The 26,081-nt window shown below is 44.9% G+C and overlaps 1 protein-coding gene across 1 annotated transcript in view; it reads right to left on the reverse strand.

The window, feature by feature from the left end:
• STOML3 (stomatin like 3) overlaps positions 1-23,110 on the reverse strand; it is a 79,795-nt gene extending 56,685 nt beyond the window's left edge. The window contains exon 1 of the mRNA XM_075851055.1: positions 22,954-23,110. Coding sequence (XP_075707170.1) covers positions 22,954-23,110 — 157 coding nt within the window. The remainder of the gene's footprint in view (positions 1-22,953) is intronic.
• Positions 23,111-26,081: the final 2,971 nt, after the last annotated feature.

A 26,081-nucleotide genomic window follows, 5' to 3' on the forward strand; every position in this document is an offset into this window, starting at 1 on the left:
GCCCCAATGCAAAATCTATAACAGGACACTTATCTTCTATATATCATTTATAATACCGGTGTCTTCTAATGTGGCTGAGGGGCTATTGGGCGCCCTCAGGCTCCAGGGCCCAGGAGCAGCTGCTACCTCTACACCCCCCAAAGCTATGCCCGTGAAGATGCCCTCAACCTGCTAAATGGACACATACAGTATACTACAACAATGTTAGTGCTACAGCTACTTGTGGTAAGTAATTTTTAAGATTGTTGCATGACTTACATTTTTCTGGTTTAGAAAACCCTTTTTCATATACCCCATTAGGGAATTCTGTGTTAATGGATGTTTCATTTAGGGTACTCTCCAATGTAGCGGTGGCCAATGGCCATCTGATTTTGCCTGTAATACTTGGCTAAATCATGCAGCAATTGGCCACTGCAAGTAAGTCGGGTTACAGCCACGGCTAAATGGGCCTGTACTTTTAGCCTGTGATGGTGCAGCAGTGGAATTGAACACTTGCTTTAGCAGCGGTGGACACAGACAGCAGAAGGCCCCCGTGCAAGAACCGTCTACGGGTTAGGCCTGATTCACACTGCAGTGTTTCACGTCCGAGGTGCATCCGTGCTCAGCGCTGCGGGACGCGATGTCACGCATCCCCCATAGATGAGAGTCTGGAGGGATGCGTGAAAAGATAGGACATGTCCTATTTTCTCACGGACCCTTCACACGGTCCGTTGAAACAACGGCTGTGTGAACGGCCACATTGAATTACATAGGTCTGTGGGACGGCGGATGTTTCAACGGCCGTCCCACGGACGTTTAACACGTTTGTGTGAATCAGGCCTTAAGGTGCAGTGAGATGTGGCGTATTTGCCTTGTATTTGCTAAAAATATGCTACTTTTTTTCGGCAATGAAAGAAAAGTAAGAAATTGAGAAATTTGTCGAGTTTCAGAATATTTTTCCTGTTGCACATAGTACAGATTTTCACAGCGTATTTTTACGTTGCAGAAATACAAGGCAAATACACCAAATGTGACTGCACCCTTAATTTCCAATAGCTCATCAATTAACACGCCACCCTTGTGGCTCTCTAACAATCCACAATAATTGTGAGCCATTATCATTAGCTCAGCCCCTTACATGCAAATCAATAAACAGTACAAAGCTACTTTTAGGGGCAGTGGGCCCCCTCTATACACTGGGCCCCTGTGCAGCTGCACAGGTTGCGCCAATGGTATGTCCGCCCCTGTGCTGTGGACCTTCCCCACAAATCACAGCAGATTTTTGGGAGACTTAACAGTTAGGGTATGTTCACACGGCACCCTCCGTTACGGCTGAAATTACGGAGCTGTTTTCAGGAGAAAACAGCTCTGGCATTTCAGACGTAATGGCAAGTGCAGGCGCTTTTCGCTGCGTCCATTACGGACGTAATTGGAGCTGTTTTTCCATGGAGTCAATGGAAAACAGCTCCAATTACGTCTCAAGAAGTGACAGGCACTTCTTTGACGCGGGCGTCTTTTTTATGCGCCGTCTTTTGACAGCGGCACGTAAAAAAATGACCGTCGGCACAGAACATCGTAAAGCCCATTCAAATGAACGGGCAGATGTTTGCCGACGCATTGGTGCCGTATTTTCGGACGTAATTCGAGGTTAAAACGCCCGAATTACGTCAGTAAATAGGGTGTGTGAACCCAGTAGGAGACATCCTGTGATCAGATTACAACGGGGGACCATTTTACCAAAAAATGGATTCTTCTAAGGGAGAATATCTGTAATACAGCATATAATGGGGCAAGCCACAATTTGTTTTCTATTGAAATCAGCAGATATTAGCAGAAGTAGGTTACATATGGACACTAATCTATAAAAATAACTTTTTATGTTGAAGAATAAAATTATTTAGAAAGATAAAAAGGAGAGACTACTGATTTTTCCTGCCTTGTTGACGATTTCTAGGGGTATGTTCACATGTGGCAGATTTCTGCAGAAATCCATGCACATGCTGCAAAAATAACCCCCTTCAGATGTATGGGACGGGTTTTCTGCAACAAATTTGCTGCGTGTAATCCTACCCTAATAATCATATTTAAATGCTAAGTGATTTATTTTGCCTCCCTACAGAATGCTTTAACCCCTTTTGGCCTTGTGGACACAGGCCAATTTTTTCAAATCTGACGTGTCACTTTATGTGGTAATAACTTGGGAATGCTGTTACCTATCCAAGCGATTCTGAGATTGTTTTTTCGTGACATATTGTACTGTATGCTGTTAGTGGAAAAATTTGATCAATAAATTCAGTATTTTTTTGTGAAAATCACCAAACTTTAGAGAAAATTTGCAAAAATTAGAATTTTTCTAAATGTAAATGTATCTGCTTGTATAACAGATAGTAATACCACACAAAATAGTTACTAATTAAGATTTCCCATATGTCTAATTTATGTTTGCATCGTTTTTTGAACAATCTTTTATTTTTCTAGGACGTTACAAGGCTTAGAACTTTAGCAGCAATTTCTCACATTTTCAAGAACTTTTCCAAAACCTGTTTTTATAGGTACCAGTTCAGTTCTGAAGTGGCTTTGAGGGCCTTATATATTAGAAACCCCCATAAGTCACCCAATTTTAAAAACTGCACCCCCAAAGTATTCAACACAGCATTTAGAAAGGTTCTTATCCCTTTAGGTGTTTCACAGGAATTAAAGCAAAGTAGAGGGGAAATTTACCCCAAAAAATTTTTGGTCGGAAAATCCATTTTAATCCATTTTTTTTCTGTAACACAAAAGGTTTTACCAGGGAAACGCAACTCAATATTTATTGCCCAGATTCAGCAGTTTTTAGAAATATCCCACATGTGGCCCTAGTGTAGTAATGGACTGAAGCACAGGCCTCCGAAGCAAAGGAGCACCTAGTGGATTTTGGGGCCTCCTTTTTATTAGTATATATTTTAGGCACCATGTCTGGTTTGAATAGGTCTTGTGGTGCCAAAACAATGGAAACACCCCCAAAAAGACAACATTTGGCAAACTACACCCCTCAAGGAGTTCATCAAGGGGTATAGTGAGCATTTTAACCCCACAGGTTTTTTGCTGAATTTAGTGGAATTAGTCCGTAAAAATTTTAATCTAAATTTTCCCAATAAAACGTATCAATTTTTACAAACGATAAAGAAGAAAAAGCACCCCAAGATTTGTAAAGTAATTTCTCCTGATTACGGAAATACCCCATACGTGGTAATAAACGGCTGTTTGGACACACGGCTGGGCTCAGAAGGGAAGGAGCACTATTTGGCTTTTGGAGCTCAAGTTTACGCAAATTGGTTTTCGGGTGTCATTTCGCATTTGCAATGCCCTGGAGGGACCAAAACAGTGGACACCCCCCCCCCCAGAAGTGACCCCATTTGGGAAACTACAGCCCTAAAATGAATTTGTCTAGGGGTATAGTGAGCATTTTGATCTTGATCTCATAGGTATTTTGCTGAATTTAGTGTATGTAGGCCGTCAAAACTTCTATTGTTTTTTATTCTTTTTTTTACGGCGTTCACCGTGCGCTATAAATGACATATTTAATTTATTCTGTGGGTCGATGCGATTACGGCGATACCATATGTATATAGGTTTTTTATGTTTTACGGTGTTTGCACAATAAAATCACGGTTTTAAAAAAATTATTTAGTTTTTGTGTCGCCATATTCAAAGAGCCACAACTTTTTTATTTCAGGAAAGCTGTGTGAGGGCTTGTTTTTTGCAGAACAAACTGTAGTTTTTATTGGCACGACTTTTTGATCCCTATTTATGCAATTTTTGGGGAGCTGAAGTGACTAAAAATAGCGATTCCGGTATAATTTATTTAAAAAAAAATTTATGGCGGTCCCACTAGGGACTTGAAGATCCAATTGTTGGATCATTGTAATAATACCCTGAGATCCATAGATGGCAGACCGGAAGCCTTTGCTAGGCTTCCGGTTGCCATAGCAATCCCCCCCCCCCCCGCAACAATCGGCCCCCCGCAATCGCGTAGCGGGGTGCCGATGTTGCTATAACAACTTAAATGCGGCGGTCGCTATTGACTGCCGCATTTAAGGGGTTAATCACTGCTGTGATCCGACCCAATGTTTTCCCCCAGTAATAAGGCTGCTAGTAGCAGCCCGTACTGGGAGATGCCGGGCATAGGGGAGTGCCTGTGTGCTCTGTTAGGAGCACACGTAGATTAACGGGCTGCAGGCACAAGGACCAGTGCTGCAGCCCGTTAATCTATGTGGGGTGGTCAGGAAGGGGTATTCCCATCCACAGGATATGCCATAAATACTCTGAGACCAGCACTTATAACACATAAGTGGGTTTCACCTGACCCTCGTTTTGCCAGCTGCGCCGGCCCGCAGATATCAGACGGGGCCACCGCACCAAGCAAAATGGGGGTCGGGTGACACCCCTTCTTGATATTGGTGCAGGTACCAGAATTGGGACACGCATCTATCAGACATTTATGGCATATCCTGGCAGGTGCTGCATACTCTTCTTATCACTCAATAAACAGCTCCTGGGCCACGGAGAAGTATTAGGTCTGAATGCAGACTAAGGACTATTATTATTCTGAATTTCTTTTAACCCTTTACGCAAATGGATGTACACAGTGAACACTAGGAAAGCAGTGAAGCTTACTGAAGACAGCTTTACTATTGAGTTCAATGGGAGCTGTATAAATCCTTATGCAGGAAGCTCCTCCTAGTGACGGCTGCGGGTAATCAGAATTTTATCAATGGCCGTGTTAAAGAAATGACCAGTGACCCAGCAAGTAATTTTGAACCTATTTAAATAATAATAATAATAATAATAATAATAATAATAATAATAAAAATATATATATAGATACACTTTAAATATGTTTTTGCTTATAAGGGGGCACAGATCACACTTCTGGTGCTGACTAGTGCTTTATGTTATGAAGATACTACTTCCTTGTCTTCAGTTCTCCTAGTATCACCTTGACCTTGTTACTGTTAATTGTAACTCTACAATCGCCTCCTTGTCTTGTCTGACATGCTAGACCTGTCAGCTTGGTTTCTACTTCAAGGTCTGATACCCTTAAAAAAATGTAAAAAATTCAACTACCTATGTTTTTTTATTAAATAAATCAGTAGTAAGAATGATAATAAGCTGCCAATTTGTTGGATGCAAAATGCAGGATTGGATGAATCTCAAGAATAAAAAACATAAAGGTCTGAAAAAATATACATTGAATGGCCACTTTATTAGAGACACCTGCCCTTTCACTATTGTGGCATTCCTGTATAGAAAATAGACACGTGACCCCGAGTGCAGCATAAAACCAAGTAAGCAAGTTTTTTGTGAATCCACATTAGAATGGGAAAATCAAGTGATCTAAGCGACTTCGAACAAATCATGGGTTACACTAGCCGGGGCCAGTATTTCAAAAACTGCCAACCTTTTTCTCATGCAATGGGGTGGAGGGAGCATACCGAGAATGGTGTGATCGAGAAAAAACATCTAGCGAAAGGGGATCCTGTGGATGTCACCAAAAGTGGTCAGAGGAGGATGTCAAGAATCGTTCTGATGACAAGCGGTGCACAGTCAAGCCTATTGCAGTCTAAGGCTACATTCACACGACAGTTAAAAACATCCGTGCGACGGACGTTTTTTGAACAATGATGTTCTATGGGTGTTTTCACACAAACGTTTTTTTAACGGCCCGTGTATATTGGCCGTCAAAAAATAGGACATGTCCTATTTTTGGTCGTTTACACGGCCAGACGGCCCCCATAGAAGTCAATGGATCAGTTTTTAACGGTTGTCAATACATGTAACAACCGTTAAAAACGGATCTGTGATATGGGGATTCAAGAGGCAAGCTATCGGCGGTGCGATGACGCTGAATGCCGTACACACTCACCGATGCAGCGCCGTCTTCTACAGGTAGGGTCTCTAGTCTTCACTGGTTCTACGAAGGCAACAAATGGCATCATTGCGCCACCTTCGCATATCCCGTGACGACAAGAGACCACATGTGAAGACTAGAGACCACACCTGAAGAAGACGGCACTGCATTGGTGAGTGTGTAGGGCATTCAGCCGAAAGTTTATTAATACATATCGGGCTCTGTGGCATCATATACAGGGTGGCTGTGTGGCATTATCTACATTGGAGCTGTGTGGCATCATCTACAGTGAGGCTGTGTGGCATCACCGACAACGGGGCTGTGTGGCATCATATACAGGGAGGTGTGTGGCATCATCTACAGGGAGGTGTGTGGCATCATCTACAGGGAGGCTGTGTGGCATCATCTAAAGGGAGCCTGTGTGGCATCATATACAGGGAGGTGTGTGGCATCATCTACAGGGGAGCTGTGTGGCATCATCTACAAGGGGGCTGTGTGGCATCATCTACAGGGGGCTGTGTGGCATCTACAGTGAGGCTGTGTGGCATCATCTACGGGGAGGCTGTGTGGCATCATCTACAGGGAGACATGTGGCATCATCTACGGGGAGGTGTGTGGGATTATCTACAGGGGGGCTGTGTGGCATCATCTACATTGAGGTGTGTGGTATCATCTACAAGGAGCCTGTAAATAGTGTCTAGGTGAACATGTGACCTTTTTTTGGGTGTTTTCAGGGGGTTGCGACAAAAAAGCCTGACAAATGAAATTTATCAGTTTTATTAACGGCCATGATAAACGGATCTCAAAGGGCCATTAAAAACAGACAGACGAACTGGAAATGGATGAAAATTTGAAGACACACTGATGCAAAATGAACACTGATGCATTTGTTTTCACTGTCGTGTGAATGTAGCCTAATGCAACGCTGGTGCTCCAACTAACATGTCCAAACGCACAACTAGTCGTTTGTAGGAGGGACTACCGCGGTTGGAACGAAATGAACAGGACACACCTTCTTTTGGGCAACTTCTTTACTGCAGCGAGCAAATAACAATAAATTCTTCTTTATGGAGCAGACAGGAATCCTGGGGTTGAGGACTTCGATCCCGCTGGAAGTCCTCCGGAGAGAGGTTGTGCCTGACCCCACGTTGCCAGCTTGGCTAAGGACATGCCGCTGTCAGTCACGGCGGGAGCTACTCGCTACTGACAGCCTATCCTAGGGTAAGAGTCACACTCTCGGCCCACGGATCGCGTCGTGGGAATCAGCGACTAACGTACCTACTAGCACCGTCACGGGTCCTTGCGGAGCTATCCGCTACCTTTCATGACAACCCTCTCTCTCCTCAGTCGGTAGTCCGAACGGTGGACCCCCTAGGACGCAACTGAACTGGCGGCATTACGCTAAGGGTTACACGAAGTCCAGCTAATAGTCCAACAAGGTCCCGTCAACCCGACCGTTCCTTCTGTCTGCTCCTGTTCCAACAAGATTCATAAACAACAGTTCCATGCAAGTATTACATGCGGTGCTTTACTAATAACAGTTCCATGCAAGGGTTACATGCGGTGTTTTACTAATAACAGTTCCATGCAAGGGTTACATGCGGTGCTTTACTAATAACAGTTCCATGCAAGGGTTACATGCGGTGCTTTACTAATAACAGTTCCATGCAAGGGTTACATGCGGTGCTTTACTCTGAAGGACGCACAGAGGCACTGGTGCGGTTAATGAGATAGCAAGTCCACCTGCCTTTGGGCCTAGCTCAGGATGATTGGTTGTCCCTTTTGGGACTAGTCTTTTGTGCGTACGGTGGCGGTAGTTAGAGAGGGACGTCACGCCGGGAAATGGTCACAGACTAGGACAAGGGCCCTTTCTTTATGGCGGGACTCTAGCTCTTGGTCAGGGGTCTTAAAATCTGATCACGGTACCTGTGGCTGTTGGCACACTCCTTGTGCTTCGGCCGGTCCTCTGTCCTTCTCAAAGATTTGAACAGAACACCCGTGCTGTCCTTTGTCCTCTTATTCCGAGGCTGCAGAGGGGAGCCCACGTGCTGTCAGGCTCCTGCCTTCTCTCTCTCCCGGCGGCCTTTCTTTCTACTCTCACTTTCCCTGTCCGGACCCCTGTTCTCCTATTTCTCTCCTTCTGTCTCCGGTTCCCTCTCCATCCTGCTCCTGCTTCACACCTCACTTCCGCTCTCCTCCTCCTTTTTCGCGCCACTCCTTGCTCCGCCCCTCTCGCTTGCCGCGCTCCCCATGCTCTTCCAAGTCCCGCCGCGCGAGAGTTTGCCCTGCTTGCCGTTGGGCGCAGGCGTCATGGCTGTCGGCAGTGCGGCCGTTGCCATGACGCCCAAGACGCTCCTTCGTCCGGAGCTGCAACCACTTCAGCCGCCCGACAGCCCGTGTCCCTGCGCTGTCCTCCGGAGAGGGGTAAGCAGGGATGTACCCTTACACGTTCCTTAGCACGGATGAGCTATAAGAGCAGACGACCGGTTAGGGTATGTGCACACAACCTCTTTTCAGACGTAATGGAGGCGTTTTACGCCTCTAATTATGCCTGAAAAGACGGCTCCAATATGTCGGCAAACATCTGCTCATTGATTGCAATGCGTCTTACGATGTTCTGTGCAGACGAGCTGTCATTTTATGCGACGCCGTCAAAATACGGCGCGTAAAATGACGGTTCATCAAAAGAAGTGCAGGACACTTCTTGGGACGTTTTTGGAGCCGTTTTCTCATAGACTCCAATGAAAAAAGCTCCAAAAACAGCCGTAAAAAACGATGCGAAAAACGCAAGTTGCTCAAAAAACTTCTGAAAATCAGGGGCTGTTTTCCCTTGAAAACAGCGCCGTATTTTGAGACGTTTTTGACTCTGCGTGTGCACATACCCTTAGGCTGGGTTCACACGACCTATTATGCCTCGTTTTACGTCTGAAAATAGGGCTACAATACGTCGGCAAACATCTGCCCATTCATTTGAATGGGTTTGCCGACGTATTGTGCAGACGACCTGTAATTTACACATCGTCGTTTGACAGCTGTCAAACGACGACGCGTAAATGGACTGCCTCGGCAAAGAAGTGCAGGGCACTTCTTTGCCACGTAATTTGAGCTGTTCTTCATTGAATTCAATGAAGCACAGCTCAAGATTTACGAGCGTCTCAGAGCGTCTCAGACGCCTCGTAAATTACGAGGAGGAGCATTTACGTGTGAAACGAGGCAGCTGTTAACAGTCTGTCTTTTCACACGTAAATGCCTCTCATCGTGTGAACATACCCTTAGAGTGCCATTACTGTCCTAGGCCCCATGCACACGAACGTAAAACTGCCCGTAATTACGGCACATTTTTACGGGCCCATGGACTTCTATTGGCCACAGGTACCTCCCCGTATGCTTATGGGAAGGTGCCCGTGCCATTGAAAAATATAGAAAATGTCCTATTTCAGGCCGTAATTACGGCACGGGCAGGCCCATTGAAATCTATGGGGCTCCCGTAATTACGGGTGACTACGTGTGTGTGCTCCCGTAATTACGGGAGCGTTGCTAGGCGACGTCAGTAAATAGCCACTGTCCAGGGTGCTGAAAGAGTTAAACGATCGGCAGTAACTCTTTCAGCACCCTGGACGTTCATACTTACCCAGAACTCCCTGCTTCTTCCTCCATTCCGGCCTCCCGGAATGACGTTTCAGTCCATGTGACCGATGCAGCCAATCACAGGCCAACCACAGGCTGCAGCGGTCACATGGACTGCAGCGTCATCCAGGGAGGTCGGGCTGGATGTCAAGAGAGGGACGCGTCACCAAGACAACAGCCGGGTAAGTATGAATTTCTTTTACTTTTACCTCGGAAAGGCCTGCCCCTTCTCTCTATCCTGCACTAATAGAGAGAAGGGGCTGCCGATTAGTGCAGTGCAATTTTGCAGCGAAAACGTGCCCGTAAATACGGGTGGAATACGGGTGACACCGGACCCGTATTTACGGGCACAGGTCCGTAAATACTGGTGCAATACGGGTCGAATACGTGTGAGCAAGGACCCGTATTTATGCCGGTATTTACAGGAGGACAAAAATACGTTCGTGTGCATGAGGCCTAAGGCCTCATGCACATGACCGTGCTCGTAATTACGACTCGTAATTACGAGCACGGGCGGCCACGGGCAGCCGGCCGCTTTTGCGAGCCGTGTTGCCATTATAAAGTATAGCAGCACGGCCCGTAAAATGAAAAAATAGAACATGTGAAAAAACGGGAAGGTACCCGTGACTAACAGAAGTCTATGGGCGCGTTATTGCGGGTCGTAATTACGTCCCCCAATAACGGGTGTTTTTACGGTCGTGTGCATGAGGCCTAAGGGAAACAAAAAAGCAAGACTCTGTTGAGCATAAGGGTATGTTCACACGATTAACAAAATACGTCTGAAAATACGGAGCTGTTTTCAAGGGAAAACAGCTCCTGATTTTCAGACGTTTTTTGAGCAACTCGCGTTTTTCGCTGCGTTTTTTGTGGCGTTTTCACAGCATTTTTACAGCCGTTTTTGGAGCTGTTTTCAATAGAGTCTATAAGAAAACGGCTCCAAAAACGTCCCAAGAAGTGTCCTGCACTTCTTTTGACAAGGCTGTATTTTTACACGCCGTCTTTTGACAGCGACGCGTAAAATGACAGGTCGTCGGCACAGTACATCTTAAAGCCCATTGAAAGTAATAGGCAGATGTTTGCCGACGTATTGGAGCCGTTTTTTCAGACGTAATTCGAGGCGTAAAACGCCTCCATTACGTCTGAAAATAGGTCGTGTGAACCCAGGCTTAGAGCGCAAAAAATTGAATCATTGAGCAGTGGAAAAAGATCACCTGGTCAGATGAATCCAGATTTCTGTTGCACAATGCTGATGGGAGGGTCAAAATTTAATGCAATCAGCAATAATTGATGTACTCTTTTTTTTTTTTCAGATGGCAGGAGTTTAGGCTGGTAGAGGTGGAGTAATGGGGTGGGGAATGTTTTCTTGACACACCCTGGGTCAACTGATACCTGTGGATGGACGTTTGAATAGTTGGGCTTAACTAAGCATTGTGGTCAACCAAGTTTATCCTTTGATGGCAGCTGTTAACCCTATGACAGAAAGACACTTTAGCGACAACTGTGAGAGGCTATCCTGTCCGCGTGGGCTAATATTCCTGTAAAATAATTGTAACATCTAGTGGAATCTATGCCATAATGAATTGCTGCGGTTCTAAAGGTCAAAGGAGGTCCAACCCGCTACTAGATGGGTGTCTCTAATAAAGTGGCCATTCAGTGTACCTCTATCTAATAGGACTTTAGATACACTAAGGCCCCATGCACACGACCGTAAAAAAAACTCCATAATTGCGGACAGCAATACAATCCGCAATTTCGGACCGGCCCGGTTCTATTAGCCACGGGCACATTTCCGTATTGCTACGGAAGGGTGTCCGTGCCGTAGAACCGTGCCGGGAAATATGGAGCATGTCCTACTTTTCGCTTTTTGCGGGCCGTGCTCCCATACTTTGTATGGGAGCACGGCACGAAAATGCAGCCCATGCGTGTCGGTGGCAGGCCGTGCCCGCAATTGCGGGCCGTGATTACGGGCACGGACGTGTTCATGAGGCCTAACTCCTTAACAACTGCCCATCGTCTTTTGGCGGCAGGTGGTGCAGGTACTTAGTCCAGGGCGACGTCCTTTGGCATCACTGTAGAAAAGACATTTGAGCGCTCTTGGGATTGCTCATTCTCTAAACAGGAGCCGTAACTTACCGCTCCTGTATTTAAAGAAGCCTTCTGAGTACAGCTGGGATCTGAAAATATTCCGACCCCAGCTGTTTAACCCTTTGATTACCGCAGTCCGTGACCGCGACATGATCAAGGAGGACGCCCCTCGTCTATCGCATCACCGGAAAACCAGTGAGACAATCGGAGACTGGGGGAACCCTCTGCAGTCAGTCCTGGGGTCCTAGAAAGGACCCCAGGGCTGTCTGTTCAGTATGCCTGCTGTTAGTGCACACTATGTTCTGCCCTAACAGAAGCCCGTGTCATAGTGACATAGTGAAAATGTATTAGTATACAGGTGTATGCTATTACATTATAAGTAAAAAATTATGTTGTAAGTAAAGTTATCCCTTACTGGGATTAAAAACATAATGTGACTAAAAAATTTAAAAAAAGGTCCAAAAACAAAAGTCTTATTTTGCATAAAATGCATTTTATTGCCCATACATTATGGAGAGGGGGACAGTAATATGTGACATGTAAACAATGACATGTCTAAGCACTATTTATAATCCACCAGAATATTATTATTTGATGGTTTAAAATTGTTAGGATTTTTAAGATTCAGAATTTCCAGAAAGCCAACATATTTCTTGCTGCAGGGTTTGTGCAGAATGTCTGTTGTCATTTCTTGGATTTATTATAAATAGTTATCACTGCTTATTTGCACAGCGCTTTGACATTTTAAAGAAAACATGTTCTGGTAGTTGCAATCTACGTATCTGTTGGCCATTTATTTGTCACCATGTACACGAGTAAAATTAATTCTAAAATGATTTCTATTAAGTGAATATCCCCTCCCCTGCTTACCGGGCTCCAGCTCGGATTGGTGGCTAATTAGGTCTGGGCCTTGAGAAGACCTGTCACCTCTCCTGACATGTCTGTTTTAGTAAGTACTTGTTTCTCCCCATGAAAGAACATTGCTGGGTCATCTTTTCTTAGAACTCTGCTTTGTGCCATTCATCTGTTATTCCACCTGGAAATGTATGAATAAATTGGTAACTGGGCATCTTCATTCCCCTTGTCAATAAGGTGTGTCCCTGCACACTCTAAGGGTATGTTCACACGCAGTCACCAGAAACGTCTGAAAATACGGAGCTGTTTTCAGGCGAAAACAGCTCCTGATTTTCAGACGTTTTTTTAACAACTCGCGTTTTTCGCTGTGTATTTTACGGACGTTATTGGAGCTGTTTTTCAATGGAGTCAATGAAAAACAGCCCAAGAAGTGACATGCACTTCTTTGACGCGGGCGTCTTTTTACGCGCCGTCTTTTTACAGCGACGCATAAAATTTCACCTCGTGGGAACAGAACATCGTAAAACCCATTGAAAGCAATGGGCAGATGTTTGTAGGCGTAATAGAGCCATTTTTTGTGTGAACATACCCTAAGGGTATGTGCACACACACTAATTACGTCCGTAATTGACGGACGTATTTCGGCCGCAAGTCCCGGACCGAACACAGTGCAGGGAGCCGGGCTCCTAGCATCATACTTATGTACGACTCTAGGAGTCCCTGCCTTGCTGCAGGACAACTGTCCCGTAGTATAATCATGTTTACAGTACGGGACAGTTGTCCTGCAGCGAGGCAGGGACTCCTAGCATCGTACATAAGTATGATGCTAGGAGTCCGGCTCCTTGCACTGTGTTCGGTCCGGGACTTGCGGCCGAAATACGTCCGTCAATTACGGACGTAATTAGTGTGTGTGCACATACCCTGAGGCCTCATTTACACGAGCGTAATATACGCGCGTGCGACGCGCATGCTTTTCACGCGTGTCGTACGCACCTATATTACTCTATGGGGCAGTTTAGACGATGCGTGAATTTTGCGCAGCGTGAGTGCGTTGCGTAAAACTCATGACATGTTCTATAATCGTGCGTTTTTCACGCATCACGCACCCATTGAAGTCAATGGGTGCGTGAAAACCACGCATGCCGCACGGAAGCACTTCCGTGCGAACTGCGTGATTCGCGCAAGAGCTGTCAAAAGGATGAATGTAAACAGAAAAGCAGCACGTGCTTTTCTGTTTACAAACATCCAAACGGAGTGTCAAATTAGAGATGAGCGCACCGAACTTCACCGGGTTCGGCCGAACTCGTTTTGACCGAACCCGGCAAAAAATGTTCGGGTACGCGACGTCAGGAGACAGTCACTGCCCACGGTGCTGAAAGACTTAAACTGTTTCAGCACCATGGACAGTGACTTTCGATCACAATATACATATACGTGTAAAAAAAAACAGAAGTTCGGACTTACCGATAAGTCCCGGCTTCTTCCTCCAGTCCGACCTCCCGGGATGACAATTAAGTCCAAGTGACAGCTGCAGCCAATCACAGGCCAAGCACAGGCTGCAGCCAATCACAGGCTGCAGCGGTCTCATGGACTGCCGCGTCATCCTGGGAGGTGGGGCCGGATGACAAGAGAGGGACGCGTCACCAAGGCAACGGCCGGGAGACCGGACTGGAGGAAGCAGGAAGTTAATGGTAAGTATGAACGTCTTTTTTTGATTCACAGGTTGGTGTATATTGTGATCGGAACTCACTGTCGAGGGTGCTGAAAGAGTTACTGCCGATCAGTTAGCTCTTTCAGCACCTTGGACAGTGACGGGCGTCGACTAGCCTCATCTCTATGATGGCGGCTGCGCGAAAATCACGCAGCCGCGCATCATACACGGATAACACACGGAGCTGTCAATTGCCTTTTGCGCACGCAAAACGCAGCGTTTTTTGCGCGCGCAAAACGCAGCGTTTTTTGCGCGCGCAAAACGCACACGCTCGTGTAAATCAGGCCTAACACTGTCAGCAGTGATTGAACAGTATACAAGTGTGTGGGAGCAGGCTCCATTGACAATGGTAACACCCAGTTGTCAATTAATTCATAAATTTCCAGGAAGAGTAACAGAGGTATGACACAGTACAAATTTTAATTTCATGGGAAATACAAGTATGTACTAAAACAGACATGTCAGGGCAGCTGTCGGGTTATATTTAAAGAGGCTCTGTCACTAGTTTATTAATTCCCTATCTCCTAACTAATCTAATAGGCGCTATGATGCTGATAACTACAGTGTGATTTTTTCTAAATATGCTAATGTGGCTCTAATAGCCAAATAGGAGGTGACTCTTTCTTTTCACTCTGAGCCGTGTAATGTTTTCTGTATGACGCTGTCCAATCAGCATACAGTTCTCTTCTTCCCAGCCCAGCAACACAAATTCCATACCCGACTGTGTTTTCAACTGGTGATATCTCTGGTTGTTTCACAGCTAGAATGCGATACTGGTGGCATATGAAATATTAGAATCTCCTCTTTGATATGCCACCAGAACCGCCGAGATATGGCTGTTTGTAGTGATCCCCCTTCCCTCCAGCTTTAGTCACTTAGGTCTCATGCACAAGGTCGTGCCCGTAATCACGGCCCAAGATTGCGGGCATGGCTAATAAAGTATGGGAACATGGGCCGTAAAAAGCAATAGATAGGACATGTCCTATCTTTTGCGGTACACTACTACGGCCCGGACATATTCCCGTAAATAAACAGGAAGGTGTCCGTGGACAATAAAAGTGAATGGTTCCTGAGGCAGCTCCACCTCAGGAGAATCGCTGCTGTTACCTCCCTCTTGTCTAGTATAGGCTCATTTACATATTTAGAAAAAAAGCTCATAACATAACAAAAACTTTTTGGGACACAATTTTCACTAGCATTATGAGTGTGACAGCGACTATTAGATGAGCTAGGAGATTGGGCATGACTAAACTAGAGACAGATCCTCTTTAACCCCTTCCCGCCGGATCACGTATATATACGTCATTAAAATCGGTGGCTTACCGCCTTTTCACGTAAATATACGTCATGGAGATGAAGCTGGCTCAGGAGCTGAGCCAGCGACATCACCACCGGGTGACAGCTGTATGTTACAGCTGGCACCCTAAGGTATCGGCCAGGACCGGAGCTAGCATCCGATCCGACCGATTAACCCCTCACATGCTGCGTTCAATAGAGATCGCAGCATGTGAGGAGTTTATAGCCACCGGCACCCCAGCAACGTGATCGCTGGGTTGCCGGTGGCTGCAAAGGCGATCGGAGGGCTAATGCTTACCTCCCGATCAGCCTGTAACGGAATCCTCCTATGCCCCGTCGTCGGCGGGGCCCAGGAGGCTTCCGGTAACATCGGCAAGATGGCGCCGGCTCAGCTTCCGGCTCAGAAGCTGAGCCGGCGTCATCAGCAGTGGGTGTCCGCTGTATGTAACAGCGGACACCCCGATCTATCGCCAGGAACCGGAGCTAGCTCCGATTCCTGGCATTAACCCCTTCGATGCAGCGATCCATTGTGATCGCTGCATCCTAGAGGTTTGTAGAAAATCGGCAGCCTTGCCATGCGATGGCAAGGCTGGCGACTGCTACCATGGCAACAGGAGCCCTAACAATGGACTCCTGTCTGCCATTACGTAAGCTGATTAGGCCCCGCCCAGAGGCGGAGCCTAATCGGCTTGCTGTCAGTGAACAACTGACAGTTCCAACACATTGCACTACATAGGTAGTGCAATGTATTAGAACATCAAACAAATAGTTGGACATTCAAGTCCCCTAGTGGGACTAAAGAAAAGTGTAAAAAAAAGTGTCAAAAAAGTAAAAATAAAAGTTGGAAAACATACAATAAAAGTTTCAAATAATAACACAAAACACAATCGCCCTTTTTCCCTTATAAGTCATTTATTATTGAAAAAAATAATAAAGCCATACATATTTGGTATCGCAGCGACCGTAACGACCTGAACTATAAAAATATTATGTTATTTATTCCGCACAGTGAACGCCGTAAAAAAAAACCTCAAAAACACTGCCATAATTACTGGTTTTTTGGTCACTGTCTTCCAAAAATTGAAATAAAAAGTGATCAAAAAGTCGCATGTATCCAAAAATGGTACCGATAAAATCTATACCTCGTCTCGCAAAAAAAACAAGCCCTCACACAGCTTCATCGACGAAAAAATGTAAAAGTTATGGCTCTCACAACTTGGCGACAGAAAAAATACATTCTCTTTCCAAAAGTAATTTTATTGTGCAAAAAGTTATAAAAAAGTTCTATAAATTTGGTATCGCCGGAATCGTACTGACCCGCAGAATAAAGGTAACATGTAGTTTATAACGTACGGTGAACGGTGTATATAAAAAAAAAAGTGGCACAAGCTGGGCATGACATTTGACACTGAATTGGCATATCTAGGGAAACTATTTAATTTGTACCTTCCGCAGCGCAATCATTTATGGAAAAGACACGTGGGGTGAAAATGCTCACTACACCCCTTAATAAATGCCTTGAGGGGTGCAGTTTCCAAAATGGGGTCACTTCTCAGGGGTTTCTTTTATTATTTCACATCAAAGCCTCTGCAATTGTGAACCAATACTTTATATGTCGCCAAATTAGGCCTCAATTTTACACGGTACTCTTTCACTCCTGAGCCCTGTCGAATGTCCAGGCAAAAGATTAGGGCCACATGTAGGGTGATTCTAAAACAGGGAAACACCGCATAATAATTGAGAGCTGTCTTGTTATGGTGGCACAAGCCGGGCACCACATATTGGCGTATCTAAGGAAAAATTCCCATTTTCATTCTCCCACATCGTGTGCACACGAATTTCTGCAAAACACCTGTGGGGTTAACATGCTCACTACACCCCTAGGTGAATACCTTGAGGGTGTTGTTTCCAAAATGGCGTCACTTCTGGGGGGGATCCACTGTTTTGGTCCCACAGGGACTTTGCAAATGCAACATAGCGACCAGAAACCAAATGCAGCAAAATCTGTACACCAAAAGCAAATGGCGCTCCTTCCCTTCTGAGCCCTGCCGTGTGCCCAAACAGCATTTTACGACCACGTGTGGGGTATTGCCGTACTCCAGAGAAGTTGCTTTACAAGCGTTGGGGTTCTTTTTTTCCTTTATTTGTTGAGAAAATTAAAAATTTGGAGCTAAAGCTACGTCTTATTGAAGAAAAAGGATTTTTTTTATTTTCACTGCCCAATTCTAATAAAATCTATGAAACACCTGTGGGGGCAAAATGCTCACTACACCCCTAGATGGATTCCTCAAGGGGTGTAGTTTTCTCAATGGAGTCACTTTTTTGGCGTTTTCACTGTTTTGGTACCTCAGGGGCTTTGCAAATGCGACCTGGCCTCCGCAAACCATTCCTGCTAAATTTGAGCTCCAAAAGCCAAATGGCGCTCTTTCCCTTCTAAGCTCCGCCGTGTGTCCAAACATCCGTTTATAACCACATGTGGGGTATTGTTTTACTCGGGAGAAATTGCTTTACAAATGTTGTGGTGCTTTTTCTCCTTTAGTCCTCGTGGAAATTAGAAAAAATTAGCTAAACCTACATAATCTTTGAAAGAATGACGATTTTTATTTTCACGGCCTACTTCCAATAATTTCTGCAAAAAACCTGTGGGGTCAAAATGCTCACTATACCCCTAGATAATTTCCTCAAGGGGTGTAGTTTCCAAAATGGGGTCACTTTTGGTGGATTTCCACTGTTTTGGCACCGAAAGAGCCCTTGAAACCTGACATGGAGCCTAAAATATTTTCTAATAAAAAGGAGGCCCAAAATCCACTGGGTGCTCCTTTGCTTCCGAGCCCGGTGCTTCAGTCCTTTACCACACTAGGGCCACATGTGGGATATTTCTAAAAACTGCAGAATCTGGGCAATAAATATTGAGTTGCATTTCTCTGGTAAAAACTTCTGTGTTACAAAAAAAATAGAATAAAAATGAATTTCTGCAAAAAAAAAATGAAATTTGAAAATTTCACCTCTACGTTGCTTTAATTCCTGTGAAACGTTTAAAGGGTTAAGAAACTTTCTAAATGCTGTTTTGAATACTTTGAGGGGTGAAGATTTTAAAATGGGGTGACTTTTTGGCGGTTTCTAATATATAAGGCCCTAAAAGCCACTTCACAACTGAACTGGCCCCTGTAAAAATAGCCTTTTGAAATTTTCTTGAAAATGTGAGAAATTGCTGCTAAAGTTCTAAGCCTTGTAACGTCCTAGAAAAATAAAAGGATGTTCAAAAAACGATGCCAATCTAAAGTAGACATATGGGGGATGTTAATTAGCAACAATTTTGTGTGGTATAACTGCCTGTCTTACAAGCAGATACATTTACATTTAGAAAAATGCAAATTTTTGCAATTTTTCACCAAATTTTGGTGTTTTTCACTGGTAAATATTGAATTTATCGACCACATTTTTCCACTATCATAAAGTCCAATGTGTCACGAGAAAACAATCTCAGAATCACTTTGATAGGTAAAAGCGTTCCGGAGTTATTACCACATAAAGTGAAATATGTCAGATTTGAAAAAATGGGTCTGGTCCTGAAGGCCAAAATGAGCTTGGTCCTGAAGGGGTTAAAGAGAACCTTTCACCTGCCCATACATGTGCAGCTGAGTGCAGCATGTAATAGGCAGGGCGTCATAAAAAAATGTCTCACTTTAAAAAAAAATCCTATCTTCCTCCGTTATTTACATATCAGTGCCATTATATTTGGTGCCTGATATGTAAATAAGCCCCCTGGTAAAGGATGGTAAAGATGCCATCCCCAAAACTTTTTTTTATCTATAGCATTTACACAGTAGTGTTTAACAGGAATAATTTTTCTGCTGTAATCAGTCACATCATCAACCCCAAGTCTCATGTTCCCACTCAAAATCTCTTTATGATAGACACCATAGATAAAAGACTGGATGTATTGCACTGCCGTGAGATCTATATGTCTTTATGGCATATGTCTTTTAACCCCTTCCCGACATTTTACATATGGGTATGTCATGGAAAGCTGAGCCGCTGCCATCATCGCCAAATGTCAGCGGTTTCTTACAGGTGACATCCGGCTGTATTGGCGGGGACCGAAATTAGCTTAGATCCCCGCCATTAACCCCTTAAATGCATCGCTCAAACGCGATCGCTGCATTTAAAGTGTTTGCAGCTCATCGGAACCCCGGCAATAAAATTCCCGGGGTTCCAGTGGCTGCAATGGCAACCGGAGGCCTAATACTGAACTCCCGGACTGCCTAGCATGGAAGCCGTTCAGGACCCGCCCGACGGCAGAGCCTGAACGGCTTCCGTAGACCCGCCAGCAAGATGGTGCCGGCTCAGGAGCGGAGCCGGCGTCATCAGCGGTGGATGTCAGCTGTATTTTACAGCTGAAATCCACCTGTAACGGCAGGAACCAGAGCTAGCTCCGATCCCTGCCATTAACCCCTTCGATGCAGCGATCGCTGCATCTTAGCGGTTGCTAGTAGATCGCCAGCCCTGACAGGCAATCAGGACTGGCGACTGCTGTGATGGCAACAGGAGACACAATGGCCTCCTGCTCTGCCATTATGGAAGCCGATTAGGCCCCACCGGGCAGCGAAGCCTAATCGGCTTGCTGTCAGTGAATAACTGACAGATCTAATACATTGCACTACGTAGATAGTGCAATGTATTAGAAAAAAAAAAAACAGACAGTTGGACCTTCAAGTCACCTAGTGGGACTTGAAAAAAGGGGGTAAAAAAAAGTGTAAAAAAAAAAGTTAAAAAAGTTAAAGTTTGAAAACATAATAAAAGTTTCAAGTAATAAAATAAAACATAATCACCCTGTTCCCTTATCAAGTCCTTTATTATTGAAAAAAAATAAACCATACGTATTTGGTATCACCGCGACCCTAACCGCCTGAGCTATAAAAGTATTATATTATTTATTGCACGCGTTGAACAGCGTAAAAAAGAAACTTAAAAAACTATACCAGAAATCTTTTTTTGGTCACTTTGCCCTACAAATATTGGAATAAAAAGTGATCAAAAAGTCGCACGTATCCAAAAATGGTACCTATAAAAACGCTTGTCTCACAAAAAACAAGCCCTCATACAGCTCCGTTGACTAAAAAGTTAAAAAGTTATGGTTCTCACAACTTGGCGACAGAAAACAATACATTCTTTTTACAGAAGTCATTTTTTTTTTTTTTAATTGTAAACATTTTTATTGGTTTAGAATTTTTATAACAAATAATAAATATAATAAAAGTATTCATACCAGTAATCATCCAAAATACAATCGCAGGAATACAAATTTTATGAGATAATGAATACACCCTTACAACGTCATAACGTTCAGATATGCAGTATCAATCATTTAACAAAGATGGGCAACCGACTCATAACCAACTGTGTCGCCATGTAGATATCGTTATTACTGAGTATTCCTGTTAACAAGCTACAATAAACTTCTAGCTAAACTGGAGCACACACACCCAAGTCAGCTTTCAGTGCTCCCAAAGTGCCCTTGAGTTCCTCTATCAAATACAAAAGTCATTTTATTGTGCAAAACGTAAAACATGAAAAAGTGCTATAAATTAGGTATCGCCGGAATCGTACTGACCCGCAGAATAAAGTTAACAAGTCATTTATAACGCATGGTGAACGCTGTATGAAAAAATGAAAAAAACTATGCCAGAATTGCATTTTTTTTGGTTACCTGGCCTCCCAAAAAATAGGATAAAAAGTGATAAAAAAAGTCGCATGTACCGCAAAATGGTACCAATAATAACTACAGCTCGTCCCGCAAAAAAACAGCCCTCATACCACTACGTCTATGAAAAAATAAAATTAGTTATGGCTCCAATAACTCAGGAAATAAAACATATGCAGTTGTGCAGATCAGAGGAGAACATTTATTCTGTTTCAAGAGGCAGATTATCAAGGCCCTAAAATGAGGGAACCAGGAAGGGGAGGGCCCAAACATATCTGCTGGAAGCGAGGGTGCCCGTATTATACCAGGACAACACTTCGTAGCAAAATTCCCCAAACTGCAAAGGTGCGGAGTGTGGACCAAAAGGCGCATAAGAAAGGACACCATTTATCAGTGCGACACCGGCCTGTGCAGAAAGGATTGTGTCACAGCGTAACACACATCTATGGATTATTTTATTGTTTTTTTACCCCATTATTATACCACCTGGCTATGCCCCGGATATACTCTGCCCAGCTTACATATGCCCCACATTATAAACTGCAACACCAGTAAAACTCCAAACAAAACTACTACCAAGCAAAATCCACGATCCAAAAGCCAAATGGCACTCCTTCCCCGCTGAACCCTACAGCGTGCCCAAACAGCAATTTACTTCCAAATATATGGCATCGCCATACCTGGGAGAACCTTTTTAACAATTTTTGGGGTATGTCTCTCCAGTGGCACAAGCTGGGCACGACCTATTTACCACTGAAATTTTTAATTTGCACCATCCGCAGTGCAATCATTTATGGAAAAGACCTATGGGGTGAAAATACTCACTACACCCCTTAATAAATGCTTTGAGGGGTGTAATTTCAAAAATGGGGTCACTTTCTTTTTATTATTTCACATCTGAGCCCTGCAATTGTGAACCAATACTTTATAAATCGCCAAATTAGGCCTCAATTTTGCATGGTACTCTTTTACTTCTGAGCCTGGTCGAATATCCAGGCAAAACATTAGGGCCAAATGTGGGGTGTTTCTAAAACCAGAAAACACCACATAATAATTAGAGAGCGGTCTTGTTATGGCGGCAAAAGCTGGGCACCACATATTGGCATATCTATGGAAAAATCAAATTTTCACATTGCAACATCGAGTGCACACTAATTTCTACAAAACACCTGCGGGGTTAACATGCCCACTACACCCCTAGGTGAATGCATTGAGGGGTGTAGTTTCCAAAATGTGGTCACTTCTGGGGGGTTTCCACTGTTTTGGTCCCACAGGTGCCCAGAAACCAATCCATAAAAATCTGCACTCCAAAAGCCAAATGGCGCTCCTTCCATTCTGAGCCCTGCCATGTACCCAAACAGCAGTTTATGAACACATATGGGGTATTGCCGTACTCTGGAGAAATTGCTTTACAATTTTTCCTTTATTTGTTGAGAAAATTAGAAATTTTGAGCTAAAGCTACGTCTTATTGAAGAAAAGGGATTGTTTTTATTTTCACTGCCCAATTCTAATGAATTCTATGAAACACCTGTGGTGTCAAAATGCTCAATACACACGCGGCGGCCCTTTAAGAAGGGAAGAGTTAGCGCTTGCGCCCTCTAGTGGTTGCAGCCGCACATCGTGGATGATGGCCGTAGAGGGAGGTGAAAGATGCCTGACGACGCCCAGAGCCTGCAGAGCATCCGGATCGGGTGAGTGGAGCTCGGGACGAGCATGAGGGAATGGAGGGTACAGGAACCGGAGCAGAGGCCGTGGGAGCAGCGGAGAATGGCGCGGCAGCCGTTACATTACCCCCCCCCCCTTACGCCCCCTCTTTTTTGGCTTGCTTGGGAAACTTTGTTCAAAGTCCTCGATGAGAGCTGGGACGTTGACATTCTCCACGGACTCCCATGATCTCTCCTTAGGACCATATTCCTTCCAGTCGACCAGGTACCACAATCTCCCCCCGTGTTCTTTTGACATCAAGGATCTCTTTAATCTCAGCATCAGCCGCAGGAGAAGGATGGACAGGAACTTTTCGGGAAAATCGGTTAAATATTGTAGGTTTCAGCAGAGAAATGTGGAAAGAATTAGAGATTTTCAGAGACTGAGGAAGGCGAAGTCTGAAAGTTACTGGATTAATCTGTTCTGTTATCTCATAAGGACCCAGAAAACGAGGAGCCAGTTTGTAACAAGGGGTCTTCAGTCGTATGTACCGGGTGGACAGCCAGACTTTATCCCCAGGAAAGAGCTGCGGTGGTAGCCTGCGTTTTTTATCCGCGTTTCTCTTGAACCTGGCTACGGCTTTGTGGATGGAGTCCTTGGCCTCCTGCCATATATGTACAAAGTCACGGTGGACCATGTTAGCAGCTGGAACCTCAGAAGGTACAGAAACTGGTAGAGGTATTCCTGGGTGCTGGCCATACACCAAGAAGAAAGGATAAGAGCGGGTAGATTCCCCCGTATTGTTGTTGTAGGCAAATTCGGCCCATGGAAGTAGACTTGCCCAGTCGTCTTGTCGTGGAGACACAAAATTCCTGAGGAAACTTTCAAGTATTTGATTTATCCGATCTACTTGACCAGTGGATTAAGGATGGTAAGCGGAAGAGAAGTCAAGTTTGACGTCCAGCAGTTTGCACAAGGCTCTCCAAAACTTGGATGTGAACTGTACTCCCCTGTCAGAAACAATATGTTTAGGAAGACCATGAAGGCGAAAGATGTGCTTGATAAACAGCGTTGCCAGTCGGGAAGATGACAGAAGGCCTAAAAGGGGTACAAAATGCACCATTTTGGAAAAGCGATCCACGTCTACCCAGATCATGGTACACCCAGCAGAACCTGGCAGATCAGTAATGAAGTCCATGGCAATGTGTGACCAGGGAGAATCAGGCACAGGTAGAGGATGCAAAAGGCCAGCAGGTCTTAAATGGGAGACTTTATTCTGAGAGCAGGTGGAGCAGGCTGAAACAAAGTCTTTAGTATCTAGGAAAATGGAAGGCCACCAGTACTGACGGCTAATAAAATTGAGAGTCTTTTTGATGCCAGGGTGCCCAGAAACCCTGGAGGCATGATCCCAGCGAAGAACACATTCCCTTTGTTTAGGGGGTACGTAGGTCTTCCCTCGGGTAATGTGTACCACTTCAGCCTGGGCAGCGATCATAATGCTTTCTGGATCTATAATGAACTGGGGACTGGGAGGAGTGAGGAATAAACTGGCGGCAAGAATTTGCAAATCCCAGCAGGCGTTGGACAGCTTTGAGTTCTTGCGGACGAGGCCAGTTGAGAATTGAGGACAGCTTGGCTGGATCCATTTGAAGCCCCTGGTCGGAAATGACATACCCCAGGAAAGGCAGGCTGGTTTTCTCGAAGAGGCATTTCTCCAGTTTAGCAAAGAGGGAGTTCTCTCGCAGACGCTGTAACACTTGGCGCACATGCACACGATGAGTCTGAATATTGGGAGAAAAGATTAAAAAGTCATCTTGGTATACCACCACACAGCTGTACAATAGATCTCAAAAAAGGTCATTAACAAAGGTCTGGAAAACTGCAGGAGCATTACTGAGTCAAAAGGGCATGACGAGGTATTCAAAATACCCATCACGAGTGTTGAATGCGGTTTTCCATTCGTCTCCTTCGCGGATACAAAATCAGGTTATAAGCTCCACGAAGGTCTAGTTTGGTGAAAATTCTCGTCCCCTGTAAGCGCTCAAAGAGTTCAGAGATCAACGGTAACGGATGCTTGATTTTTAACGTGATATTATTCAACACACGGTAATCAATGCAAGGACGCAGGGAGCCATCTTTTTCCCCACAAAGAAAAACCCTGCACCAGCAGAAGAGGAGGACTTACGGATGAATCCTCTCTCCAGATTCTCTTGGATATACCGAGACATGGCCTCCGTCTTGGGCAAAGACAGAGGGTAGACTCTACCTCTGGGAGGTGTGGCATTGGGGACCAAGTCTATGGCACAGTCTTATGGCCTGTGAGGTGGCAGCGATTCAGCTTGTTGTTTACAGAAAACATCAGAGAAGCTTTTATATGGAGTAGGAAGTCCTGCTGAGTTAGATTCTGTAGGATGTGGCATGGATGGGCGAATAGGTTGCAGACAATGTTGGTGACAGAAGTCACTCCAGCGTGTAATTTGACCTCCAGTCCAGTCAATAACAGGAGAGTGCTTCTGCAACCACGGCAGACCCAGTAGCAAAGGGTTCAGAGAGTTCTTTAAAACGTAGAAGGAGGTACGTTCCTGGTGCAGCGCCCCTGTTAACATGAAAATGGACTCGGTGACAAGATAGATAGTCTCCTGTAGAAGCCTCCCATCCACAGAAGCAATGGACAAAGGTTTGGTTAGTTTTTTAACTGGGATTTGGTAGCGATTTACCAGGGACTGGCACAGGAAATTCCCAGCGGATCCGGAATCTAGAAAGCCTTGAACGCAGAAAGTGGTTCCTGCAAAGGACAGTTTTTCCGGTATGGTCCTCCTTTGAGAGGGTGGTACTCCACCTAGGGTAGCCTCTCCTACTTGCCCTAGGTGTTGGAGTTTTCCAGCCTCACTGGACAGTCCTTGAGGAAGTGCGTTTTACCACCACAATATAAACATAAATTAAACTTTCGTCTATTCTGGCGCTCCTCAGGCGTGAGTCTTGTTCTCTCCACCTGCATGGGTTCATCCGACCGAGAGGAAGATGAGGCAAGAAGAGGCCTTTGGAAGGTTAGTGCCAACCGTGATGTCCGATTGCCCCGAGCAGATTCTTGTTGTCTCTCGCGGAAACGTATATCAATCAGATTGGCAAGAATAATCAAGTCATCCATGGATGGTGGAAGGTCTCGGCCAGCAAGTTCATCCTTGATTCGGCCCGCCAGACCCTCCCAGAAGGTAGATACCAAAGCCTCGTTATTCCACTGGAGTTTTGTAGCCAGAGTGTAATGACGGGGTAGGGAGACGGACAAGTG

The sequence above is a fragment of the Rhinoderma darwinii genome, chromosome 2, assembly GCF_050947455.1.
Source record: "Rhinoderma darwinii isolate aRhiDar2 chromosome 2, aRhiDar2.hap1, whole genome shotgun sequence".
NCBI classification, from domain to species: domain Eukaryota; kingdom Metazoa; phylum Chordata; class Amphibia; order Anura; family Rhinodermatidae; genus Rhinoderma; species Rhinoderma darwinii.